This window comes from Amblyomma mixtum, chromosome 1 (genome assembly GCF_055824585.1).
Source record: "Amblyomma mixtum isolate Tamu chromosome 1, ASM5582458v1, whole genome shotgun sequence".
NCBI classification, from domain to species: domain Eukaryota; kingdom Metazoa; phylum Arthropoda; class Arachnida; order Ixodida; family Ixodidae; genus Amblyomma; species Amblyomma mixtum.
The window spans coordinates 278,094,627-278,121,449 of NC_143012.1; the positions used below are offsets into that span (position 1 = coordinate 278,094,627).

Consider the following 26,823-nt stretch of genomic DNA (forward strand, 5'->3'; position numbering starts at 1 on the left):
ATTGCGAGCCGTTTATCCGTCTCTTCCGCGCTGGCGATCACTTCTTCGGACGAGCGGTAGGTAGCGCGTGAGCAAACTTCCAATAATTTCCGAGGTTTGCGTCGCGCCGGAATCCGAAACTACAGGCCGTTTGCAGTTCGGTTTGCCGCTAGTCATTCAGGCCGAACGCGAGTGCGGAAGGCAGGGAGCAGCGCCCCCTTTTTTCGATTTTGATCTCAATTGGCTTAATTCAAATTGCTGTACTTGTGAGCGCATCGTTAAGCTTTTATTGATTTGAGTTGCGCGCGCGCGCCGCGGTGTCATCCCGCGGGAGGGAAACTACAAAACAAAGAGCGGGGCGGGATGAAGCGGGGTGTATGCGTCGACTTATATTTGGAGTCAACCTTGTTCTTTTGCTAAGAAGGGCTGCGAGTTGGGCGGTCGACTTTTACGCGGCAGTATACGGTAACCGCAAAGTTCGTCGAAATATTTTGTGTGGGTCCCATTCTTTTGCTCCGCTCAGTTAATCCGAAAACCCGGTTAATTATTTTTCGCGGTCCCATCGACTTCGAATTAACCAGATTTTACTGTGCATGCATATGGGAGCCTCCTCTTCACTGGAGAGCCACAGTAACGGTGGAGAGAAACAGTAACAGCACGAAAACACCTGCACAAACCTACACAACTCTAAGCACAACTTGTAAGATGCAACGCAATATACATACACATTAGGGCATGTGCATGATCAGACTACTTTTACATCCAGTCGCTAAAGCTAGTATACAGGGCCAAGAAGTCCCTTGCGGATATCCATCATGCATATGCCGGTAGACAGTGGCATGGTTGTGTGCGAAGTAAAATGCTGTGAAAACAGGTTCTATAACTCTGGGGTGCTTTCAGACATGTCTTTACACAAAGTAGACAGCATCAACTTTTTTTTTTTCATGCATACTGGTAGTATGAAGCAAGTCCATATCTTCACATGAAAAACGCATTTCTTACTATGTCGAATTACTAATCAGTTAAAAAGCCAGTGTAGCACAGGGCACAACTGTTCTAGTTCTAATATTTTATTTGCATGAGCTGTTCACATGCAATTAGTGAACAGCTCAATTATTGGTGCTCATGTAATATCTGCTGACTAGATAAAGCTGTGTAATGAATTTTCAGAGGCTTCTGCATCAAAGGGCACAAAACAGGGTGCCCATTGAACTGTAACCTGCAATGCAGTTTTTTTCACGTGTGATGCAAGTTTGGTCCACTAAGAACACTACCAGTTGCTTGACCATTAACAAGCTTAGCCAACAACATCAGTGTCTGAATGGCTGGCATCGTCAGGTCAGATATAACAATATATGTGGTTACAGCAATCAACACTTGGTGCAGCAATATATTGAGTTATAATCTGACTTTGTAGACTTTTATCATCATAACAAACTCTGCTAGCGTTGTCAAGGGCACAGACATTGCATGACAGCAAAACGACCACAAGAATGCACACCACTCAGAGCTGAGAGTTAAAATAAGCAGAGTTTTTTACATCTTGCTGCCATAAAATTTTGCATTTTTTTTCCCTTTAAGCATCAAAGTCTTGAAAGTGGCAGTTCTGTGCACAAAAGATAAATATTTGTCCACACAAAAATGCACTCTTTTGTTTCACCTCCATGCTATGGAAGACCTTCACTCAGAAGGTATATGGCCAACTGTCTGATGGCTTCATAATGACATTCATCTAGACATTATGTAAAATGGCATAGGCTACCCTTGATCATACTTTACCTCTTGTGTAGCGAATTTTTTTTTTTTTCTGCAACAAGCAGATTTGATTCCATCTTGCTCAGGCAAGTTTGAAGGTAAAAAAAAGTAACCATATTTACAATGCATACTGCCCATAGTGACATTAGAAACATTTATCTGTCAAAATTGTGCATGCACTCCATTAAATCTTGGAAATAAAAAGCCATACCTTTAACTAATAGAAATATCTCCCGCAACAATCTATAGAACAGCAATGCCAGAGCATACTGTGTTTCTAGTGCATATGTGGCCAGTCTTCATGCAATTCATGCATTACCAGACATCATGCAGAAAACAGTAGGATACACTCTGAGGTATACATGCAACCTTTGCAGCATACATCAGTGTGCTTTTCCAAATGCATTTCTTGCAAGACACCATCGTACCAAAGTCTGGTGTTACCAAATTAAATAAACAAGCACACAGAAGTAGTGTTTGTACAGCTTTATCACAGGAAACAAAACAAAGGCATAAAAATAACAAGAAATAAATGTAAGTAACTTATAAAAATGTCCAGTCAGGCAGTTCAAAACCATTGTGAGAAAATAAATGAAATGTGCATGCAGCAGCGTCACTCGAGGAACAAAGAATATAACCCAAGGTATGAGTATAAAGAAAATGGCACTGAGCAGACGCTAATTATGGTGCATTAAAAATGGAACTCTACTACTATGATTGCCATAGCAAGATTGGTCATTGTGTGGCTGTACTCTGTGTATAGGATTTCAACCAGCCGAAAACATGTACGAAAATATGCTCCAACTTTTGAAGGAAGCTGTAGATAACACACTGTCATTCCATACTAATATATTAGAGCCATACATGCACCTAATAAAATGCTACAGATGCAAAACAGCTAGTCTGTATGATACGTGGCAATGTAACACACACCAATGTGAATTTCCCAGCAAAGTAGTGTGCACGATATGAGCTAAATTCACCCACTTCAGCAGCAACAGAGTTTCACAAGGCTTCGTCAAATAGAGTCAGGGTCTGCAGCATCATAAAAATTAAGGAGCTACCTAACACAAACATACACAAACAAAGTAGAAGTAAAGGACAACACAGAATGCTATTCAGCCACTGTACGCAGCACAAATGGTGTTCAGTATAAGTCCACAGCATCACAACATGCATAGCACAGGTGTTACTGTGTGCCAATATAGAATAGTACTTTTGTCACAGTAAATGCCAGTTGAGTTAGCGTTCTGTTTTGTCCTTTAACTTTTCTTTGTCTACATATGTCTGCATTATAGTCAAATACTGCTCAAGAATGAAGCGGCAATAAATGACCTGCAAAGCGGGCCCTCCAACGAGTGACATTAGCTATTGTCACTTGCTCTGACCACTAGTAGGTGCATGCTAGCAGTTGCAAGACAGCTGACATGATGTCATAACAATAGGTCAACGCCTTTCAATGCAGGATCTCCTTTGACGGACATCTGCTATCTCATTCTTGAGTAGTACCCATCTACAGTACTATGCTGTCTCTTTGCGAAAACCAGCTAGTAACCAAGACCGTCATTCTTAGTTTCGACTGCAAGCGAAAATACATCAGCTTAACCTGCTCACAGAATTTAGGCAGGAATGTAGTGACTTAAGTAAAACGATCAGAACTAGTAATATTTCTTGGCCTAACCTGAGAAAAACATTACAGAGGTAAAATCTAATGCTTCATGACTAGGTTTTATATGACCATCAACAACCAGAGTGCTCTGCTGTGCACCGGATGACATCCATAAAACAAAGTGCTACAAACAACAAATAACACAATATAAAAAAGAAAAACAAGTCCCAGGAATACAGGATAAATTGCACTACCAGCCTTGAAAGCTTATGGACCATGGGATTGACGAAAAAAATTAATTTTCTTGCAGTATATGCTTTAAAGGTGCAATCTGCAGTTGTGCACTGTTTGTACAGGCAGTGCAAAGCACCTCCAAATTTCAAGATGTGGCCCCAAACCAACAATTTTTTTTTTATCAACTTTTTTTTTTGTAAGGTTGCTAGGCCTTCGACTACTGAAGGTTATGGTACATGTTTTGGGGAAATATAAATCTTTTGAACAAATGTTTGAAAAACAAAAACTGCATCAGCATTGTTGTGAGCTAGCCACACTCAAAAAAAGAAATGTTGATGATGGGCTCAAGCAAAAAGAAAGTATACATAGGACTGCAATGAGCTTGCCCGCTTCCATTCACGGATTGTAAATGCTTCATAAGTATTGCAGCCCTAGGTGTCCAAAGCCTTTGAAATATCGCAGCTGCTTCACTTGGTATACCTCCCATGACTGTTTAACATTGCTTCTTCTACAGAAGTGCAATCTGTACTTGGCCAAAGAGCTATGACACAGACACAGAGGACTCAGTGAGTAACTCAGTGCCTTGGGATCTGAAAGCTTACAAGAAACATCAGTGCCAATGTTAAAAAAGTAAACACCAACAGTGAACCAGCTGCAAGAAAATTAACTGTGGCCTTTTTAAGTTTTTTGTGACCTGACAGCCTAAAGAAACATCAATGCCAATGTTAACAAAATAGACACCAACATTGAATCTGCAGCAAGAAAATAAACTCTGGCCTTTTGTTCTGCATTTCATAAGCAGAAAAATTCCTACAGGAGATCCAAGCACTCCGCAGTCATACTTTTCATATTGTGAAGCAAATTACTTAGTTATGGTACCAGAAAATCTATCCTTTATATGCATTGCATATAATGTGGAAGAATACAAGAAAAAAAAACATGCAAAACAAAAATAGAAAGTAGTATGTGATTCCCATACTGTCCGGCACAGCAACACTGATGCAACACATTAGACAGAAGATGCTCTTTGGACTTCAATATCATATTATGCCACCTGCCAAAGTGCTTGCAACATTCCAATACATAGTCATGAAAAGCACTGCTCGTGGTGGTGTCATTGAGCCACTAAAAGAAATGTGAAAAAGGAATGGTGCAAGTGTGCTAACAACACATTTTTCAGTGTTGATAAGCGTGTTAATACTAAATCCATTTAGAACCATTTAGAACAATTCCAAATGACCTAGAACTACACAATAATCAGCACTGCTTGTCACAAAAGTACACAACAAACGGTAGCACAGAACAAATAACAGCAGTTAAACCAAATGTGCTAACTGTTCAAATACATGTGTGTGCACAATAACAGCTTCATCCTGTGCCATAATGAAGCACTAAAAACAAAAATTAATTTCTTCATGCCATCTACTGCACACAGAGGCAGATACATAGTGTGATCCACTAGCAGTGTTAAAGCTTGAAACACTGCTGGACCTTTCCCACTCATTGTAACAAGTCCACATTCAAACTGTTCTCTACTTGCGTAGCAGCAGTAAAATGTACAATTTGGCAATTGGAACACCCACTTGCTCTCCAAAGGTGGGTGCGAGTATAATACACAAAAAGTATTAAGTTTACGAGAAAAGTAAATTTTTAAACTGGACTAGATAGCGCATGGAGTTACAACCCCATAAGAGAAGTAGATAACAAACACTATAAATTAAGATGATAGGCTCTGCATAAGCAGACAAAAGGAGAATGGCTAAGGTCATATTGAAGATTCAAGCTGAATACGTCTCTGGACTTTCATCATTAATCTCAATTTCAAGTCTTGATAAAACTGGCTGGAGCTACAACACTTAAGTTGTAAGTCAGGCGCCTGTGTTGTATGTTCCTGTGTCCTGTGTTTGCGCTGTTCCCTCTTAACACTGCAGCTGAATCTTGATGGTCAAAGCATTTCCTTCAAGACAACATTAAACATTTTGTGCAGATTGCAACACGTCCGCTGAACTCTAATTTGTTTTCACTGTACTTACTCTTTTGCTTCTGTTTAAGTTGGCCACCGCATTAAGTAAAACTGGCTAAGAGGAAGTCTATTAGTAGCATGCAAAGGCATAAGGTCAGGCATTGCCCTGTTACTCACAGGTTATCTTAATCCCACATGCAAATAATCCACTTTTAACTACAAAAGTTAAAGTCGCCAACAGTAAAGCTGCATTTTTCTGAAATATCAGAAAAAGATTGCAATAATGAACTAAAATTATTAACATGAATAAAGATATATGCCTAAGAAAATGAAATATGGGCATGATTAAAGAAGGAAACAGAGTTAAATGAAAACAGCGGATAAAAACACAGAATATTACAGACAAGTTTAACCTGCATTTCCCTTTTTTTTTTGGTCTGGAGTCTACTTTGAACTCTAAAAATGAGCTGTCAACCTGCCCAATACTTAGCAATGTTATGCACAAAACAAAAATAAAAAAATGATTGAACTGTTTGTGGAAGCAAATGCTACTTGTGTGCTTAAAAAACGCCAATGGTGCAACAAAGAGTCTCTACCATATCAAAACACTGAACATCAATTACGCATTGGGCATACGAGCCTGTAAGCAGTGCAAGGAAAGATACAACACTTTCGTCAACTGTAATTTTCTTAACTTGTCTACTCATTTTCGATACGCTGCATGCCACCAGGTCTATTCTTTAATTCAATTTAAGCCAATTTGTAAGGGTCTGTAGGCTTGTCCCACATCCAATAAGCAAGTCTCACTGGGATTTCTACATACAGGTATGACTACGAAACTGATACTGAGAATGTGCATTTTGTTTGTCTGTGGAATGGAATGGAGTGTGGTAATGCTGTCCGCATCAGCCCTAACATCAATATTCAGGCATTTGGCATGCTATTCACATGGGAATCTAACATTGCTGCCCTAATGGCGTCACCACTCAGTACTGGTTTTCAGCGGCAGACACATAACATGCCTTCTGTCAGCATGCAGGCATCAGATCATCCGATGAATGCTAGCTGCACCGTCAATATTGTAAACATGCTAAATTATGCTAGTTTTTTACACTGGATCGACAGAATGAGCTGTGCACCAAAGAGGAGCACTGTGAAATAAGCAATGAGAAAAACACCAGTAGAGTTCTTATGTTCCTGCAGAAAAGAAAGTCAGCTTTGTATCTGATGTGCTAAAATAGCAGCTGCCGACAGCAGTGCCCTCTGAAATGTTGCAGCTTATAGGCCCCACCACAGACCTTATACATGTAGCAAAACTCAGACGGAATGGGTTTAGCACACCGCAGTTTATGGAAAACATGCTTCACAATCATTACTGTGTGGTGCTTGAAATAGCAATCTAGGAACTAATGCTTTCTATTCAGGCTGGCAAATGAATGCTTAAGATTACTCGAGCACTGTCCTGACAGAGTTGCAGACTAAGCCGCATTTCTCCATCCAATTTGCGAGCCCTCGTATTGGATTTCACTTGCAACGCACCTTACCACATGCCTCTACCCTCTAATAGCAGCCTTTTGCATCACTTTGCCAGCGCCACTTCTGCACTGAGCTGTAAAAATAAAGTACTGGGCTTCGAGCACAAAAGTAAATTGTGTAGAGGGAAAGGCAGCACAGGGGGAACTCTGGGCTGATTCATACTATGGATGGGGGCAGCCACAATCTAGGCATGGGAATATTTTAAATCTCACCACCCACCTAAACGGCTCTACGGCACCTGCAATAAATATCGAATCAGTACGCCTCGGTGGGGAAGGCATCATCCGACTTTGGGCTCTCGGGTGTGCCGTCATCGTGCGTGGCCTGGTAAGGGGTGCTGGCTGAAAGGTTCCCTGTTCCGAGTGTGCCTAGGGGCCCTGCAAAGTTGCCGCCGCACGTCTGTGCGTACAGCCCCCATGGCTGCAGCTCAGCTGATCCACCGAAAATGAAGGTGAGGCCCGTCAACACATACACGCCGGCAGCGATGTAGAACACGATGCTCCACTGGGCGATTGTCTCCTGCAAGAAAGCCAGAGTATGCAGAGGAAGAGAGTAAGCTCTACAGTGATGAAAAATTAACACATGCCATGACGGTCTCAAAAGCTGTTTCTTTTAATTCAGCACACAAACTGAAATATTCTAAACATATGTTGCTACTTTTGGCTAATGTTGCTTTGTGCAGTGGCACAATGCATTATACACATCACTGGAAATCTTGCAACCTTCTATGTCTTAATCCTGAATCTGTCTGCACAGACTCTGGAAGAATGTGAATAGCTGAAACAGATTTTTCTTGAGCTTATCTTTCACTATTTTTTTCCTATTCATCTCTTGCACGTTGTGCCAGTCATAAACACTTGAAGAGGAAGCGAGGATGCCAGGAAGATGGTTCCTGAACAGCATTTTGCCTCTTTTTTTGTGCACTCTTCCAAAATATAAATGTGGTAATAAAGGAAAAAAAAAAATGAAAGTGTATGATGTACTTCAATTAAATTTTTCTAAACTAAGGGAATACGGGAGTGGCTGAGGGCAGACATTCTGAAAAATGAAGGGGTCAACATCAAGTACACGTATACTACATCCGTGAAATGCACACAGGCATTACAGGCAATTGTTATTCAGATAATGAGTGAGTAAGGCTACATTCGTACTTACAGTGCCATGTATATTTATCAGATTGGTAACTGTAGGCATATATTTGTTTTATCACTCAACTATTCAATCTATGCTTTCTGATGCTGAAAGCTTTTTATTAGTAAAGAAAAATAATAACTTAATACTTGTTATATCCTAAAGCCACACTTATTTCACTGGGCTTTCTCACTTTAATTAGTGACAAATGAGCATCATAAAATGATGTAATTAAAAAGTAAGGCAACTTTATGTGCTGCAGTTTATGATTTGTTTAATATCCCAAAGCAACTCAGGCTATGAGAGATGCCATAGTGAAGGACTCCGGAAATTTCGACCGCCTCGGGCTCTTGAACGTGCATTGACATCACATAGTACAAGGGCCTCTAGAACTTCGCCGCCATCGAAATTTGACCGCCACAGCCGGGATCGAACCCACCTCTTTCGGGTCAGCAGCCGAGCATCATAACCACTGAGCCACCACGGCGGCCTCTTTATGTGCTGCATAAAGCTAGCTATATATACTGCTTTCCCTGGTGCCCAATCTAGTCTTGCAGATATGATCTGACAATGCCATGAAGAGTGCAGAGTTCTTTATATAAAGCATTCCATCAAACTGAAGGCATTAAATCAAAGGCCACAGGTGCAAGGCTAAGATTTTTTAGCAGTGCAACTTTTATGAGCACTGGGCAAGTACTATATATGATATGCCAAGTATACGATACTGCCAAGGCAAGTATCATATATGATATGATGTTTCACCCTGAGTACGGTTTCATGCAACAACCCTATTTTATGTCCAGTCCCTGTATGTCAAAAAATTGTTTTGATGCTCACGTGGTATGTGTTCGATAGTACATTTCTGAATTTCAGACTCTGTCCGAATGTCGAGAAACAAGAAAATGCGGAAGAAAATGACTCCAATGAAAAGTTAACTAGCTCCATCTGATGACACCATGTAACAGTGACTAATAGAGCACAATGAAACTGTGCCGAAATAACACTTCCACTCAGAATGTCAACACTGTAAGCAAGCATTTTTCAAGAAATTGTTCTTTAAAGGCAGTGCAACCAACAACAAGGTGGAGGCAATAGTCTTCAAACTGAAATTGGTGATGAACTACTGGGATTAGTGGGATTACCACAGGGTAGGAATGGTAAGCAGCGAGTCCATATAAGACCATGAATAAACTCACATTGTTGTTTGTCAAGCTTCCAACAGCAAGAGGTGCCAGGAAGCCAGCCAGGTTGGCAAAAGCATTGGTCATCCCCATCAGCGTGCCTGGGATTAGAAACGACCATTCTTAATGTGTGGGGAAAAAAATGCTGGCATAGAAGTAGGGAAAAGTGCTGTCCGCATCAGGTTCAAGCTATGAAGGGCCCTCAACAACTTAACTGGAGCCTTTCATGTGAACTTATCTGTCACTGATAACAGACAATCAAGCGACTTCAAAGGCCTCCAATATCATGACATCACATCGACAGGTTGTTTTTTTTTTTAACAGTACAGATTTTTCTTTAAAAAGCCGTAGGAGATACAACAATGTGGTTAGTGCACGTGGCTTCTACAGCGTGGCAGATATTTTGTACAAGATAAAGCTCAATAAGTACAAGATTAATTAACTAAATTTAAGTAATCAAGTATTTTTTTTACTTCTCCTTTTAGGGCACAAGATTATACTGTGAAATTGAAAACCGTCAAAATGAAAGGTGATCCCAGTTTTCAAATTTTCTTTATCGGCAACGTGGTTTGAAGTATTGAATGTCAAAATACACATTTCAAAGCTCGTTGAGTTAGCTTTCCCACATTGCACATTTATAAAAGGGCGTCTCTCGCATTTCTAATGCAGCAAATATGGGTGCTGTTAGTGTATTTTGAGACATAGAAGCGGCTAACATGATTTCTGTGCCAATACTACGTGCAGGGGCACCATTTCATAAATGTGCAATGTGAAAAAGCAAACTCAACAATCTTTCAAGTTAGTATTTTTGTAATTAAATTCAATAATAAATTCAATTCAATAATTCAAACAACATTGCCGATTAAAAAAATTTTTTAAATGGGATTACCTTTGTTGTTGACGGCCTTCAATTCCACAATATAACCTTGCCCCCTAGAATCAAAAATAAAAATGTTGATTACTTATATTTAGTTAATTTGAAGGATGGTTTATTGGGATGTGGGAAGCGTCGGCGACAAAGAATCTTGCGTAAGTAATCGAAGAAGCAGCGGGGCGAGAGGCAGGGCGACAAGAAGCACTTCTCCAACACAAACGTCAGGTGGCCGCCTCAAGAGCTTCATCGTCGTTGGCGCTGGTGCATGATCATCTTCTTCATTCTAACTGCCCTGGCTGAAGAAGGAAGCCATCCTGGTGACTAAATGTGAGAATACGTCGAGGGAGTTGCAACATGGTTTCAGGCGGCTGACGTGAACAGCGTCGCAGCCATGGCGGCGATTGTCCGAAGACGGTGTCACCTGTTCGATGATGTAGTTGACAGGTGATGTATGCTACAAGATATAGTAAGGGACGAGGTGCTTGGCCGCAAATCTGGACGCAGCCAAAACAGAGAGCCAGACCAATGAGCCAGGGGATTTGTGAACAGCGGGCTTGGCTTGATCGGACTGATGTTTGCAGAGGCCTTGATGTTCGGAGGTGAAGGAGCAAACCATCTCAGACCGGAGATGTCATGGAACCACCAAAAGCCACTTCCGGCTGTCTGGGTGATAGTTGCAGTGGTACAGGAGAGCGCCCCGGATCGTAAAATTGGAAGCTTGGTGACAAAGGGCCCGAGGGAAGGAAGCTGCAGAGGGCACACGGAGCACTGAGGAGGGATGAAATTTATGGATCCTGGCATTGCTCAAAGAGCATGTCCATGGTTGTGAATGCTGTGAGTAGGCAGTCAAATCTTGGCGAAGAGGGTGCAAGAGAGGGCAGTGACAAGCATGACAAGGCATCAGCGTCGGAGTGCCTCCAGCCGACCCGGTAAACGACGTTAACGTCGAATTCTTGAAGACGAAGGGCTCATCGGCCAAGGCATCATGAGGGATCATTGAATGAGGCCAACCAGCACAGGGTACGATAATCAGTAATTAGGTTGAAGAAGCGGTCATATAAGTATAGGCGGAGTTTCATTAAAGACCACACTACGGCAAGAAACTCCTTTTTCGTCATGGTATAGTTAGACTCAGCTTTAGTGAGAGCAATACACAACTATACATTCAGAAAATCCGGGCTTGCGCTGTGCAAGAACAGCACCAAGGCCGATTCCGTTTGCATCGGTGTGCACCTCAGTAGGGGCACTGGGGTCACAAGGATAAAGGATGGGCAGTAAAGTTAGAAGACGACGGAGAGAAGTAAAAGCACCATTGCAGGCCAAGTCCCACGTAGACAAGTCGGCAGGACCATTCAGAAGTTTAGTAAGTGCCGCGACGACAGAGGCAGGCGACATGGCCTAGGAGACTACAGGGTAGCAAATCGGCTCATTGTCAGCTGTGTGCCAAGGGTGGTATGAAGCTGGCGTGGAGCAGAACTGGGGATCTTCTTCATTCCAAATTGTTTATTCATTGAGCTCTATCAAGCACATAATATCTGCCATACTGTAGAATCCACCTGCACCAATTGCATTGCTTTATCTCTTATGGCTTTTTCAAAAAAAATCTGTACAGATTAAAAAAAAAAAATCACCTGGTTTATGTGCTACACAGTGCTAGGCTTTTTGTTTCCTTCTCTTCATCCCTCTTTGCTGTATGATGTGAACACTCAAAAATGTCACATTATTTTGCAGACTTCCATGCAATGTCACAATTGTCAACTGCTTTTAAAGGTGGCCCAGAAGCATATACTTCCTGGTGAGGTAGCTGGTCCATTCTAAGGCTTGAAATACTCACAGCACAAAACTGTTACCACTGCTATGAGACAAGCATAAATGCTTTATGTGGTGCTTTTCAATCAAAGGAAGGAACGAAACTTTCATTGACAGACTGACAAGCTTGCTGGTGTGCAAGGTCAAACCTAGACAGAGTGTTCTCCCACTTCTCGATTGTTGGTTTTTCTATAGATTCGAGATCTGGGTTTTCTAGACATTCCCATATACCATGCAAAATAAACTGGCGTTGGCAATGGCTCCACAGAATCTTTATTCTGGTGAGTACGTTTCTGGGTAGAATTATTCAGTAAGCATGGGCTTGGGTAGGCATTTGTTTGTAGGTGCTAAAGCATTATCTCTTCCTCCTTACTTAATACTGTGTGTGGAGGGGGGTATTTCTGCTTACTCAGTTTTTGAGGATTTCTCGAAATATGTAGGGGGGGGTCGCTATTTTAGCCAGGCATCCACACAAGGTCCCGGACGGAAATTCCGCGAGCTGTGGTGAGTGCACCGTTGTTCCCCCCCCCTATGGACTGATGCACAGCCGTCCAGATTATTAATCCCTGCTCAAGTTGTTCTCTGTTACATTTTAGGAACCGTTTTAGGTTACCTTTCTGCCTACCATCCCTCTAGTGAAATTCTGGCTGCCATTAGGAAGTTTGTGATAATATTTTAATGTTATCTCGTGACCATGACTAAGGCTATGGCAGCTTCCTCTGCCTCATCTAGATCGGTTGTTAGTCAGTGCTTGTGCAGCACTTGCATGTTCCCTCTCTTGTCTTAGTTCATTTTTACTGTAAGTATTTCAAGCTATTAAAATTTGCCCTGCTGCACAATCTATAATTTGAAATGAAATTTAGATATTTATTACACACTAACAACTAGTAGAACAAAAAGAAAGGATAAAATTAGAATGACAGCACTCTGTTTCTGTTTAGCAGACAATAAGACATGCATGATTGCAATGAAAACTTAACTCAAAACTATACTCCACAACTTTTTCTGGCAACGGAGCAGAAGCTATGGAGCCAAAACACACCCTCTGCTCCTATGCAACGGAATATAGCCCCCCTTACAATTATTAAATTTATCTTAAAAACATGGCACATTGTCAATATTCGTAATTTAAGGCATATTTCTAGCATAAATGCCAATGTTCAATGTTAAAAAAAACAAGAAAAATCTTTTTTTTGGTTTACAACGAATTAGCTATACACTAACAGTCAACTTCTTGTAGCATTGCAGCTAAAGCTATGCAGGAAATGAAAGAAGACGGGCACTTATCATGGTGCCGTGTCACTATGCCACATCGTCTGGCTAGTAAACGAGGGTTGTTTCCTACCACCCACCTCCCAGAAACCAAAGATCACAGCCTCTGTCATCGATACAATTCTCCCCTGCCACCTGATCCTATAACTGCGAGAGGTGGCTCGCAAGCTCCTCCTGTTGTTTCGTGCAAACATGTTGGCCTCATAACCGTCATCTTCAGGACTGTATTCTGATGTGGAATGAAATTGTGCTTCGGTCCTCCAGCCTTGCTTGCAGTGCGACAGAAAGCCGTCCGTGAGTATAGGCACGTCTTGTTAAATACAGCTTCCATTGATGATGCGCATACGCTACTGACACAGAAGTGCTGGAATGAAGCTACTGTGGAGACAGCAATGCGCCAGGCAGCCAGGCTTAAACCGTCTTGCGGCTGAACTACTTACAGAATGAGACGTCAGTTATGGAAGCTCCGCCCCTATAGCTTTCCCTTTATTGCTAAGAAAAGCTGTCACCGAGTGTTGCTAACAATGTTATCTTCTTCAAAAAAACGACAGATGAATTTTGTCATACACACCTGCAAAGTCTGGAGACATGTCAACATGCGTCACCATGTAGCCTGAGAAGGCAAACGCATTGAGGCCCATGGCCACAGTCAGGAGGACGACATTTAGGACTCCACTGCAGCCAGCGAAAGTCACAGCGAAGAGGCAGATGGCAGTTCCAAAGAATGCTGCATGTGTCAAAGAAAAAAAGAAAGCAAAGAAGGCAAAATAAAGAAACACAAAAGCTAAGACTATGTTAGAATAATAATATCAGTGGCAGTGGTGAGGAGGGCGGGGGACAGCAGTACGGTTATCCCTGCCACTTTGTCCCTCAAGGCAATGGTAAGAAGTGTTCTGTACAATTTGCCACATGACATACAAAAGAACCTATGCATAAATGAGGCATTTAACATTTATAACAGTGTGCGGATAATCTAGAGTGCACCAGGCAGACTATTTTCATTGCTGCAGTCATAAACAAGTTCAGCACAGGAAGCATGCTGTCCTCCACATTTGGCAGGACTAAAATATGACGCCACCACCAGTATCACTTTCTCATGGCATGTTATCTGGTCTACCATCGGTGTCAATGATAATGTTCGATAATGTTGCATACCCCAGCCAGTGAGTTCTGTCAATGTTAGACAGCTGAGCTTATCTGTGCAGGTTGAGACATGTCTGGACACGCAACATACACAGTAGCAGTTCAGACTGATGAAAGCACCGAAAGTGACAAGAAGCCAAATGTGGGTCTGGAAAAAAATAGATTTGAAACTTCGTTCAATCAGATCTCCCGCAATGGAAGAAGAGAACTACAAAGAAGTCCAAGAAAAGATAATTGCTGTATACGGTGTTAAGGCAACTTCCTTCGTAGTTTTCGGCCAAGCAGTTCAAATGCAGCAAGGAATCCACTAAAGATGACCCCCATTCAGGGCAACCTGTCAAAGCATCTTCAGAGGAAATTTACCAAAAAGTGAAGGCTACGATTTTGGAAGACTCAAGCTCATGAATTAGGCATTTCAAATAGCATGATTTCCAGTGTCATTCATCATATTTCGATGATGCCAAAGGTCAGTTTCCAGTGGGTGAACGAATGTTGACATCTACGCAAAATACAAGTTGCCAGCAATTTAGCCAAGAGAATTTAGACATGCTTAGAAAAAATCTGGGAGACTTCTGTTCTTGAACTGTTATAGGCAGTGAAACATAGGTCCACCACTATGACCCTGAGATCAAACAAGAGTACATGCAATAGAAGCGCAGCGGATCACTAACTACAAAGAAATTTCATGTGCAGCAGTAAGTTTAAAAGTCCGTGGCAACAGTATTTTTGGGATACAGAAGGCGTTTTATAACTAGAATGCATGCCACACAAGACAACAATTACTGGAGACATCCATGTTTCAACAATGAAGGAATTACACGAGGCAGTCAAACAGAATGAGAAGTTGTCAGCTGATGTGCTGCTCCTTCATGACAATGCGCCAGCTCACAAGTCTCGCAAATCACAAGCTGCTATCAAAGAATGTCATCTCATGGAGCTTAAAAATCCCCCTTAAGTCCAGACCTGTATCCCAGTGATTACTTTCTCTTTCGCTGAAGAATATCTGCATGGGCAGTGATTTCCTGATGATAATGCAGTCAAAAAGGCAGCAATAGGGTTTCTGCAGCAACAAAAAGTCCCCTCCTATTCTGAGGGCATCTGATCACTGGAGGCAAAGAGAAATAAATGTTTTGAACTAGAGAGATCGCACTGAAAAGTAGTAAGTACAATTTTCTCAGACAATTTTGCTTCGTATCCAGGTAGACAACTTATTTATTTTAATTCTTTGTTACCTGCATCACTCGTAGGATATTACAGCAGGGGTGTCAGAGAATAACTACACATGAACAGATTGTTTCAATTAATCTAAAAAAGCATTACTTGATACAATACATACAATGCTGGATGGCAGACTGTACCAGTCTCGAATAGGTTCCAGTCTAGAATAGTTCTAACAAAAAGGAATAACGCAAGATGTCACCCTTACCAAGAAAATTCCCTGACCTTCAAGTAGTGGTCCAGGCACTTCAATATAGAGTGTGGTGCCTGGATATATTTTTCACGGTTTGCGCCCGTTTTGGAATAATATATATATTGTGGAAAAATTTTATCTCATTCTCTTTTCTCTTCAGATATCCTTAATAAATGCCCATAATACTTTCGAACAATGAATGGTTTCTCCTGTTGACAATTCCAGTTTCATGAAATGGGTAAGCGCAAATGCTATGAATGCACTGTTAACTGCAGTCCGAGTTGCATAGGCAAACTGCATAAACAGTCCTTTTTTTCCAAAGATAAGCCACTCACAGACAGAGTTGAAGAACTTCCTAATGATGCTGGTAGAGAAGAGGTCCTTCCGCCGGATGTGGTCAGCCAAATATCCAGCTCCCCAGCTGGAGAATGTTCCCAGCAGGTATGGCAGAGCTGAGAGGAACCCATTCTGCAACAAGGCATGTCACTGTCTTCAGTGGCTTCAAGTAGGAACAAAACAATGTCACTTTGCTTCCTAACAAACTAATTATAAGTATCAAATGAATTCGTTGGCATTGTATACCTTCTTTCATGCACGCATTGCGTGAAAAACGCTATATAAACAGCTGCAAATGCTACTGCAGAAAATGCACGCTGTAATGTCAATGTCTGTCAAAACCATAGTTCCTACAATCTCTTTTGTACCTTCCACAACACGAACTTGCTGTAAGAAAACAGCAAGCTCTAGTGGTGACCTCAATCCCAGTGCAATTTACCAACTATGTGACCACAACTGGATGTGACAAATCAGTTTTCTAATAAAATTACACTAAGAATGGAGACTAAAGTTAACATTACAAGTACACACTTTTTACTCAAAGGTGCATGAATGCAGCGAAAGAGAAGCAGACTGCCAACAGACGTGCTCCCATGCCAACATCTCCCAAGAGAGGTTTTGGCTGCCACTTCCACAGAGGGCACAAACGAAGTTCTTTAATGCGTATACAAACCTTCTTGATGTCAAAGTGCAGGATATTCTTGAGATAGCTGGGCAGCTCGGTCAGAAGCGTGTAAAAGCCCCAGTTCTGGCCAAAGTGGGTCACCATCAGCGCCCAGAAGGGCACCGAGGTCAGCACCGCGCGCCATGGTATGGGCAGTTTCTGCGCATGTTAACACCACGAAGACTCAAGCTGTGCAAAAAAGAAAATCTGTGTTCGAAAACTTATACACTTGATTGCTTTAAAAACATGTGAAAAGGCTCACATATTTTTCATGCCTACACTTGGGTCTGAGAGGTGCCTTTGTTCAGCCACAGGAAATGATATTACATAGGCAGCTCATTTCAAACTCTGTACTTTCACATTTGCTAGTCACCCCTCTTCAACTGCATGTCTCCCAGTGAATAAAACCTAATAAAAGATAATTTGATGTGCAAGAACTCCACACATATGAATTCCTGAATTCTCACAGTGCACAGTTAGAGCAGTAGTGGCATAACAGGAAATATAAAATGCTTCCAAGAAACTTACTTCTCGAGTCTGTTCTTCACCCTGGTTTGTTTCAATGTAGATACGTTCCTCGTCACTGATGCGTGGGTGTTCCTGAGGACTGTTGTAGACCAACAGTGCCCATAGCACAAACCACACCACACCAATCAGGCCTGAAACATAAGAATGAACAAGATGCTCGCATACAAAGGGACGAAGATGCAGTATAATGCAGTATAATGAAATGCAGCAAAGCCTGTTTTTCCGACTCCGATTTAAACACTATCGTGCATGTACTGCTTCAATTCATATTTTTTCTCCCTTCCGCTGGGAATGAGTATGTGTGTACTGAAAACTTGATTTGTTCAAGTGCGGACAGGGGTATTTGGGTGTGAAAAATTGCGGAAAAAATCAATTTTTTGAAAATAGCATTTTCGAAATCTGCAGCCTATATTATACCTACCTATGATATTTTTCATTCGCTGGATAAGGTATTAGATGTAGCTCCAATTTATAATTCCAATTTACTCCTCATTTCTGTTCGTGTTTCTTCATTTTCTCAAACACAAATTTATAACTGTTTACAAGTTTACAAGAAGGATATCTCAGCATCTAGAGCACATGCAGCAATAATTTTTGTTGTAAAATGCTGCAAAATAATTAAAGCATGCAATGTCAAGAGCAGATTCCTCAATTCATGCTCGTAAATTTTTTGCGCACTCTAATTTAGACTGCTCATTAACCAGTCCTGTTGTCATTGAACTTCAATGCAATGTAAAATAACTAATATTGGGTCAATCTGAAAAGTACTCCCAATACTGCATTCCCAGTGGTTTATACTATCAATGAGTGGATTTTTTTTCAACTGTCTTTACAAACAAAGGACTGTAAATGTGCAATATCTTGAGAAATAATTGGCACTATAAAAAAGTCATTATATTTTCAGAAATAGCACTAGAAACTAAATACAACTGTACTGTTTCATTACATCTAGCCCCAAACATAAAGAAAAATAGCTATAAGACCCCCGTTCTCCCTTAAAAATAAACCTCTCTTTATTCAAAAGTGCATAAAATATGAATGTAATCCCAAATCATAGTGCGTTATTTTGGGTTTTTTTGGGTTTGTGTTTTCGAAATACTTGCAATCACCACACACTTATACTCGTTCCAATCACAAACCATCAGCTCTGCAGCAATAATGCAAGTCATACAGTGATGCCACACAAATCACACAAAGTGCATAATGCAGCAACTTCCATTTGCAAGAAATTAAATAACAGTCCCAGTCTGACTCCTCAGTCCGTCTCTTTGCTCCACATTGCCATTTACAGACACAACCAGCAATCTAAATGCAGACTACGGGGATGGACAGCACTCTTCATTTCACATCTCGGGTCATCTACTTCATCACTCTGCTGCCAATGAGAGAAGGTGCTGCCGATTGAGCAGTTGTGAAAGAATCTGTTTTGATCTGGAATTAACCAATACAATGCGAATTAAAAATTTACTTTCCCTAAATCGATCCATTACTCCTCCAAAACACAGTATGAAACAAAACCGACTGCCAAATTCCACCTCAGGGAGGAATGTGAACAAAAACAAGCCAATGGTTCAGCTGAGAGAAACTTCCTTTGGTTCTCTGCGAGTAATGCAACAGTCTGTAGAATACCAGGCAAAAAGCGATTGTTAGTTTACAAGGTTTCACTGAGAAGACAGTGAGAGAGAGCTAAGGTGGGCCTTCTGCAGGCTGGACACTCACCAAAGACATAGAAAGCAGCTGGCCATCCACCAAGGAAAGTGGAATCGCACAGCAGCCCAGATACAGGCATGGCCACGACGGTGCCAATCTGACCGCCCGAGTAGATGATGGTGCCGAGCAGGCTGCGTTCGTCCTTCGGCAGCCACCGAGCTATCATGGCATGCATCGCAGGGAAGGTCACTCCCTGCACAGAGCCAACACGCAACACCTACATATCAGGCGAGCCCAGCCACTACATAATACATAGGCCTAAGAGCCATGACAGCACGGTGTATGCAACACGAAACAATCTGTGAATGATGCATTGGTGCAAAAGACATGCTGTCTGAATGATTTACTTGCAATGTGCTTTTGCACATACATGCTCAAAAGGACGAGAGATCTTACAAAAGGGAACTTCTGAGAAGTTTGTCAATGAAAGTGTTGCCAGCCGTTACACATTTAGGGAAGGGAGACATAAAAAGCTTACATTACCCATATATAAGCATAAATGTCTTTGAAGTTTTAATTTCAGACTGATGCTGTGAAAAAAATTGGCAATAGCTTTGACTGCATGGATAGAAGGTCATGGGCCCGGACATAAGAACAAGACAATTGCTTCTGATGCTAGCAGTTGACAACAGATTAGTCGTGCAACTGAACACTCCCTGCTCCATACTAGCAGTCACCTCAGAGTGCACCATACTAGTGTGCAGAGCATGGCTAACAATGCAAGACATAGCACTGTTGTCTAAAAAACATAAAGTCAATGTTACAAAAGCCGCGCATAACTAGTTTAGTGCTTCTTGGAAGTGAATGCTGAAGGGTAGCAGTTGACACTACAATTCCATTTTGATGTGCCCTGCAGTCTACTATTGTCATGCATTGTTATGCATTCATGCATTAGTCTCACAAATCTCGGGTCATTTGCTGAAAGTGAATATCATTCAAGATTTAGAGCAACAAAACAGTGAACATTATTGGTGGCACAGTTTCCAGTCTGGCTTTGATTGGAAAGCTTGTGTGCAAATCTACCTCTTTCAATGACAAATTCACTGCAGCGTCACGCTTGCGCTAACTGCCATTGCCTGCCTTATATGTTTGTTCTGTGGTACCATGAGTACAGTTAATATATAGCTGTCACACTGCACAGGTGAACTACATACTATATCCGGATACAACTAAAAAACGTAGCGGCAAGGAGGCCTTCCAGCCACTGAGTGCCATAAAGTCACAGTTAATCCCACATCCACGGACGCACTTGCCAGTCACCTGTGATGTCAAGCTAGGAGATCAGCCATGACGTCATGAAAACCGGCTGATGCTGTTGGCTGGAGGGCCTCCTTTGTGGGGTTTTCACCGCAGCATTCTTGAGCTGCACCTGAGCACAGTAGTGCCAAGCCAATGAAAAGTATCCCTAAGGCACATTAGACCCCAATTAGGAATTGATTCAAGTAATGCTGCTTTATTTCTTTCTCTTAATGCATTGTTTTCCTTCCCATTGCTTTCTGCACTGTCCCTAGCCCAATTTAAAGCCTTTCTGTTAGTCTCCCAGTATCAGCAGCAGAGTATGCACACAATACATAAGTTATTTATACTTTACTTTTTAGGAACATGTGCCATTTGCTGTCCACAAATCGAGAGCAATGGCCAAATGTATTCTGGCCAATTCTGATTCACTTGCTAATTTCTCTCTCATAATATGAATCCATTATGATCGCTTATCCTAGACAGATATAACCTCTAACAACTTCCAGTGCCTTATTACTTACTGCAAAACCATTGCTCCTTTGAATTTGTTCACTGCAGACAACCACAAGAACATGGAATGCCACCTCCACATGAAGCTTCAGTGCAAATGAGGCACAGGATTAGATAGCCAAAGAATTTGCCCCTGATTCCAATAGATGCCATTCTCAGTACAACATAGTCATTTGGTGCCTGCAGAGGCTCTCTACTTCTTGCCAAGGCCAACATGCCAGACAGACAGGGCAGGTGACACCCACCTCCCCAAGCCCCATCATGACTCGGAGGGTGATGAAGGCATAGATGCTCCAGGAGGCAGCAGCTGGCGTTAGAAGGGTGAGCAAAGCAGTGACAAGCACACCAATGCCATAGAGCCACTTGGCTCCAATTCGCTCTGCCAGCCGACCTCCAGGAATCTGGGTGACGACATAGCCGTAGAAGAATGCGCCCAGTATGATACCCTGCTCATACTCGTTCCACACGAATGTCCCATCCTAGTAAAAAAAAGAGAGAGATGAAAAATCAGAAAAAGCTACATATGCAAGTTGGCAATGAAGATGTCATTAAAGTTTTCTTATCAATCTAATGACTAATGCTGAACTCATCTATACTATAGCGACTTTGCAACATTTCAAATTTTTCCACATCATGCTTCCTCCTAAACTGACCATGCATACAAAGTATCTCATGCTATTTACCAAATAAAAATGAAAAAAGAAGTTCAGCTCCCCATTCTTGTTATCCTAAATAAGTGGACTGTGTCCCTTCAGGGCACAGTTATCATAACTGATACTCCTTCTTTCAAACAGCATTGTTCACACTTACTGACTCTGCATCTGTCCTGGAGCTAGGTTTGCATTTATTCTTTCAAACTCACCACTTCTTTCAAGTTGTGCTGTTCTCTGATTTTTAGGCTCTTCAGTAAATAACGAACTAAAATGATTATTATGAGTGTACCTGTTTACATACTGCAAATGTTTCCACATGCTTTACAACCAGTGGCTTTGCTTCTTGATGCTTCCATTTACTCCTTCTTGGTTATCTTTTTGGACCTATGATAAGTAATACATTCCTCTCATGACTCATCGGTTATTCCAAGATAAACAAGCTGATAAACAAGCAAATCCCCAGCTGCTAGCAATAAATGTCTTATTCTAACTAGAGGGCAGCATGAAAATGTACAAAAGAAAAATAGGCAAAGGAATAGGATGATTTCATAAATGCAACTAAAGCTGCACTGCAGCCACTGACCTGCACCTTCTCCTTCGTACTGTTGGCAAAGTCTGCTTTACATTCCTCTCCCGATGAAGGCGTGCTGTTGGCAAGTATAGCTGTGTGATTCACCATGGCAACTAGGGCAACACTCAAGTTCACCCTCAGTGCGTAGACGTTGACAAAGCCCAAGAACCCCATAAGCGCAAGCACATGACGAGTCTGCACAGCATCGTAGATACCTGCAAGTTTGGGAGTTGTCAGGCTGCTAATTAATTCTCAAAACACACTTTCCTACATCGCTTTCACGGCCTCAGGACAAACTTACTTTGAATTGATAATAAAAGTAACAGCACATACAGTTAAACCTGGATGTAACAAACCTCCATGTAGCGAATTCCTCGATATTACAAAGTTTCTCAATTTCTAAAAAGCAGTTTTCGAATAAGTTTCTCAAAAACAACCGCCGTAAGTTTTACTGCCTGATAGCACGAATTTAAATATCTTCATGATTAACATGGTAACCAACCGTCACCCCCCCCCCCTTTGCCTATTGAACCTGCATTCAATATCTACTTTCAATCAGTGTTTTCAACAGGCAACCTCAAAGCTCCTTCCTTAATTGTAATTCACATTCTTCAATTGACAATGTTCATGTTTCTAATGAAAGTGTTCTTAATTTGAGTCGAGGTTTGGACTAGCAGATATCTCACTGCTATTTTTCAACGCAGTTCCTTCGTCAAGGAAGCTAGCAAAAATTATCTCCCTGCACAAATTTGGTAACATGTAGACATTGTCAAACTAAAGACGTATTTTTCTAACAGCCCATTCATGTAAATTGCAAAGCATATATTTTCCAAGCATATTACAGTTTTCCTTTAGTCTAACAATGTCCTCAGCAACCTCCAGCATGCCTTTCGTCGTGAATTCAGCAACACCACACAATTAGCTGAATTCTCTCATCACATCTTTCGCTCTCTTGATATCAATGAACAGGTTGACTGCATATTAATGGACTTATTGAAGGTGTCTGACACTGTCCCTCATTGCAAACTCTTGCAAAAGCTTAACTCTATAGTTAAGAAATCCTGAGCTTATGCTCCTCAGCCATGTATTTGACTGAAAAATAAACCATGAACATCTAACACCTTGAACAATACACAACTCGATTCCACAAATCATCATCACTATTCCATATGGCATTCCGTAAGGTTCTATTCTGTGGCCACTTCTTTTCTTGTTAAACATCAGCGATCTGTCACTTAACATAGTAACAAGCCTGTACATTTGATGACTGTGTGCTTTATTATACAATTCAATCGCCCTTGCATCACGACCTTCTTAATAAGTCTTTCTCAAATTTCTGGAAGCGATGTGCTACATGGTAAAGGACCTTCACCAAATCTGTCTTAATGTCATCCTCGAGGCACACATCTAATTCCTTGTTCACATATTCATTCAAAGACAATTACCTAAAGAATTTTGGAACACAGATGCACCAACCTTACGTTCACGAAGGATATGTCATAGTCTAAATGCATTGATCTAATTTCTAACAAATCTCTCCAAAGGCTTGGATACTTGCACCACACTTTGTGTTGCTTGTCCAGATATATAAGTTACTTACATAGAAAACCCTGATCTGCACAATCCTAGAATAAGGATGCATCGTTTTGAATATCAGTAAGCTTGCCAACATAAACAAAATGGAATTGGTTCGAAAAAAGGCTGCCCATTTCTATTTCACTGACATGACAGAGGTTTTTCGTCTTCTTCTCATCTGTCTTATGTGGAGCTCACCCCACTTTCCTCACGTCTTGCACATGTCCGTTAACTTTCTATGATTTGAGTCACTTGGCAGCTATAAAAGATTTTCTAAACCATCATCATAAAGAAGCTATATGAAACTAAACACTTCACCTTAAGTGCTCGAACTGACTTGTTCGAATACTGTTTTTTTGTTTGTTTTTTTCTGAGAACTACAGAAATTTGGAGCTCCCTTCATGGTCCTACTCATGCTCTCCCTTTGAAAGAATTTTTAGATCCTGTGGTTTGTAGCTGATTAGTCTTTGTTTCCTTAGTCTTTCATAGTGCCTCATATGCTTCTGATTTTTACACATGTAAGGCTGCAGTATGTTAAAATAAATAATAAATAAAATAAACATATATACAGCATAACTAAGGGACTATAGCAACACTACTTAAAAGGATTTGCATTCCTTTAGTGCAGTCAAATTTATAGTTGGATTCCTCATCATTATGTCCCCATTTCTGCAGCCCAGAAAGCTGTTTTTGTTTTGCCAAAGACACGGTTGAAGGAATCTGTACTTTGCACAGCTGCATATTGGTTGAACTTATGAAGTCGATTAATATGACTCAAATTAATGCATAATGATGACCATGACTGGGCCATGAACAAATGGCGACACCCCGGGGTACAGTGAACTACCCAGGGGTTTCTTTTTAATCATTTTTATGCTTTTTGTGCTGTCTGTACAAATTATTACATAACATGCATAAAAAACAAACCTGCCGAAACCACAGTGTATATTTGAATTGTTTTACCACTGCTGTTATTTCTTGCAAACAGTTTATGAGGCTGAGCTAGCCAATCTACTTGATGGTAGCATAGTCGTCATCACTTGTAGTACAGAAAAGTGCATGGTGAGGAGCCACAGGTACTAAACGTTTAAAATATTTTACCTCTTAAGAAACCTCACCCACTGGTGAATTCTGCGCATTTTAGATTACTGAAAAGTAATATATCAATCTAGACTCACTTTATGTTGCAATTAGAGTGTCTTAACAGCACCATGCGCAAATTGCTCTGTGTGCATGGTTTCAATATGTTTCAAAACCGCAGCGACTAGACTGACATTTTTTTTTTTTTTTTTACACTCGGAACATTAATTTAGCAGAAGCCGCTAAGCGCACTCAGCCGAAATAATGAACGCTAGCGACCGCTTGATTATTATAAATCGGCATTCAAGAGCCGTTCGATAACAATATGCCAGTTCTAACAGGTGCACCTTGATCACAACATAAATTTTTATTGCGCATCGCTTATAAAGGCCACAGCTGCTCGCATAAAGGCCACAGAATGAATTAACATGCATACACTTCGACCGGCCCTTAATTTCATGACATATACAGATGTGATAAACTAAAAACAGGACAACAGAAACTGATCGAACACCAGCAGTCACCACCAACCGGACAAACATATGACCCAATAGCAACGCATTCGATCGTAAAAATAGAGCCGCGGTTCGCAACAATATGGACTGGCCTGCTCAATCTGACGGCAGAGCCATGACACAAGCACGCGAGCTCGCGCTCGCTGCATCGCGCGTCAGCTGATCGCTACCCGTGTCGAAACCCGCTCTTCCAGAGTTGACCGTAAAGACGGACACACGTTTGCCAACCCGATCTTACCTCTGAGCGTTCGGCGTTTCTTCGAAAGTAGAGATTCACTTGTAGTGTCCTCATCTTTGGTGAGCAGCGACATGGTCATTGATTCTCAGTTCTCCGCTTATCCCAACCTGTCCCAGCCACGATCCTTTCCGGAGAGGGATTCTCACTCAGACTGCTGAGTGATCCCCTCGGAACAAGTAACGGACGGGCGAAGAGCTCAGATCGTTGCTTTAGAACGCAGCCATATGCTCGGAAGAGGCGCCTGCAGTACTCGCTCCCTCCGTGTGCGATCAACTAGTGAATGGGTCGAGGCGGTTGAAACATTCACAACGCCGGCGGTAAAAGCATCATCACGTCATGGGCGCAGGAACACAAACTTTGGGGTGCGCAACACAGCGCCTGTCGCGTTTCGCGGCACTGGCCTAGGTGGATCGAAGCGCGTGATTCAAAGATAACAGTGCACACGCTGCTCTCTGGCATATCTGATATGAGTATTGTCAGTACGGAGTACGGATCTTCTTCCAGATTATCTCTACAGCAACCCACCATAAACAAGCCGCGGAATGCGCTGCGGCTAGTTTCGGTTTCGGATCGACACGCAGGTGATGCACTGCTGTCGTCCGCTTTAGAAAGTAGGGAACTGAACAACCGGTGTAGTGCATTTAATGCGTCGAACAGCCTACTTCATATGCTGCGTTTTGTTCAATGACACTTTAGCGAAGAGTAACGGTGTCTACCGTTTGTCGAAGCATGACAGCGCTCTGTGGTGCTTGATAACACACGCTGCGCTTCATGCCCGCTGTGCACAGCTGTTCCGGTGCCAGAGAGGTCCATATTATTCTGTCAAAAACATTGCAAAGCGTGTGGCTAACCTTACGTTTTATTGTACCATTCTATTGCCAACCTTGTGCGGTTTAACGTTAACAGCGTTAACAGTGGGTCTATATATGCGGCGTAAAGCTTTTCTAGTGAAGCCAATCGATAATTAGTTGCAATGCGCTCTTCCATTTTATTACTTCGCATCTTACCTGAGCCAGCGAAAGTAGAGCTGAGGCCTCCCAATAAGTAACACCTGTTTTTGTATTTGAAGCTGCACATTTAAATAACATGAGCCCCTTAAATTCCTAGATTATGGCCATCATTTGTATAATTTCATTTTGCAAAACAGACATTTCACACAAGGCAGGACACTGCGGGTCAAGAGCACATTCTGTTTTGCATGGTATGTAGAAAACCAGCGAAAAAGACGCATTCACAAGGAGGAGAAGTACACAGGACAACGCTGGAGCGTTGTCCTGTGTACTTCCAGCGTTTCCAGCGTTGTCCTG

General features: G+C 41.7%; 1 protein-coding gene across 1 annotated transcript; it reads right to left on the reverse strand.

Annotated features, from left to right (window-relative positions):
• Positions 1–2,205: 2,205 nt before the first annotated feature.
• LOC149371831 (sialin-like) lies at positions 2,206–25,959 on the reverse strand. The gene is made up of 10 exons (XM_089566115.1): positions 25,517–25,959; positions 22,121–22,323; positions 21,130–21,363; positions 19,145–19,328; positions 17,426–17,556; positions 16,907–17,056; positions 16,233–16,365; positions 13,915–14,070; positions 9,404–9,489; positions 2,206–7,595 (listed from the first exon to the last, which is right to left on the reverse strand). Exons 1-10 carry the CDS (start codon positions 25,593–25,595, stop codon positions 7,332–7,334), a joined length of 1,620 nt encoding a protein of 539 aa, XP_089422241.1. The 5' UTR covers positions 25,596–25,959; the 3' UTR covers positions 2,206–7,331.
• Positions 25,960–26,823: the final 864 nt, after the last annotated feature.

Bases quoted from the DNA above. Each gene is read 5' to 3' on its own strand.
- LOC149371831 (XM_089566115.1), bottom strand. From the start codon at position 25,595: ATGACCATGTCGCTGCTCACCAAAGATGAGGACACTACAAGTGAATCT. The intron at 17,057-17,425 runs GTAAGTTTCTTG...TAACATGCGCAG, and splicing joins GTGAAGAACAGACTCGAGAA to AAACTGCCCATACCATGGCG. The intron at 9,490-13,914 runs GTGTGTATGACA...TTCTAATCCCAG, and splicing joins CATGTCTCCAGACTTTGCAG to GCACGCTGATGGGGATGACC.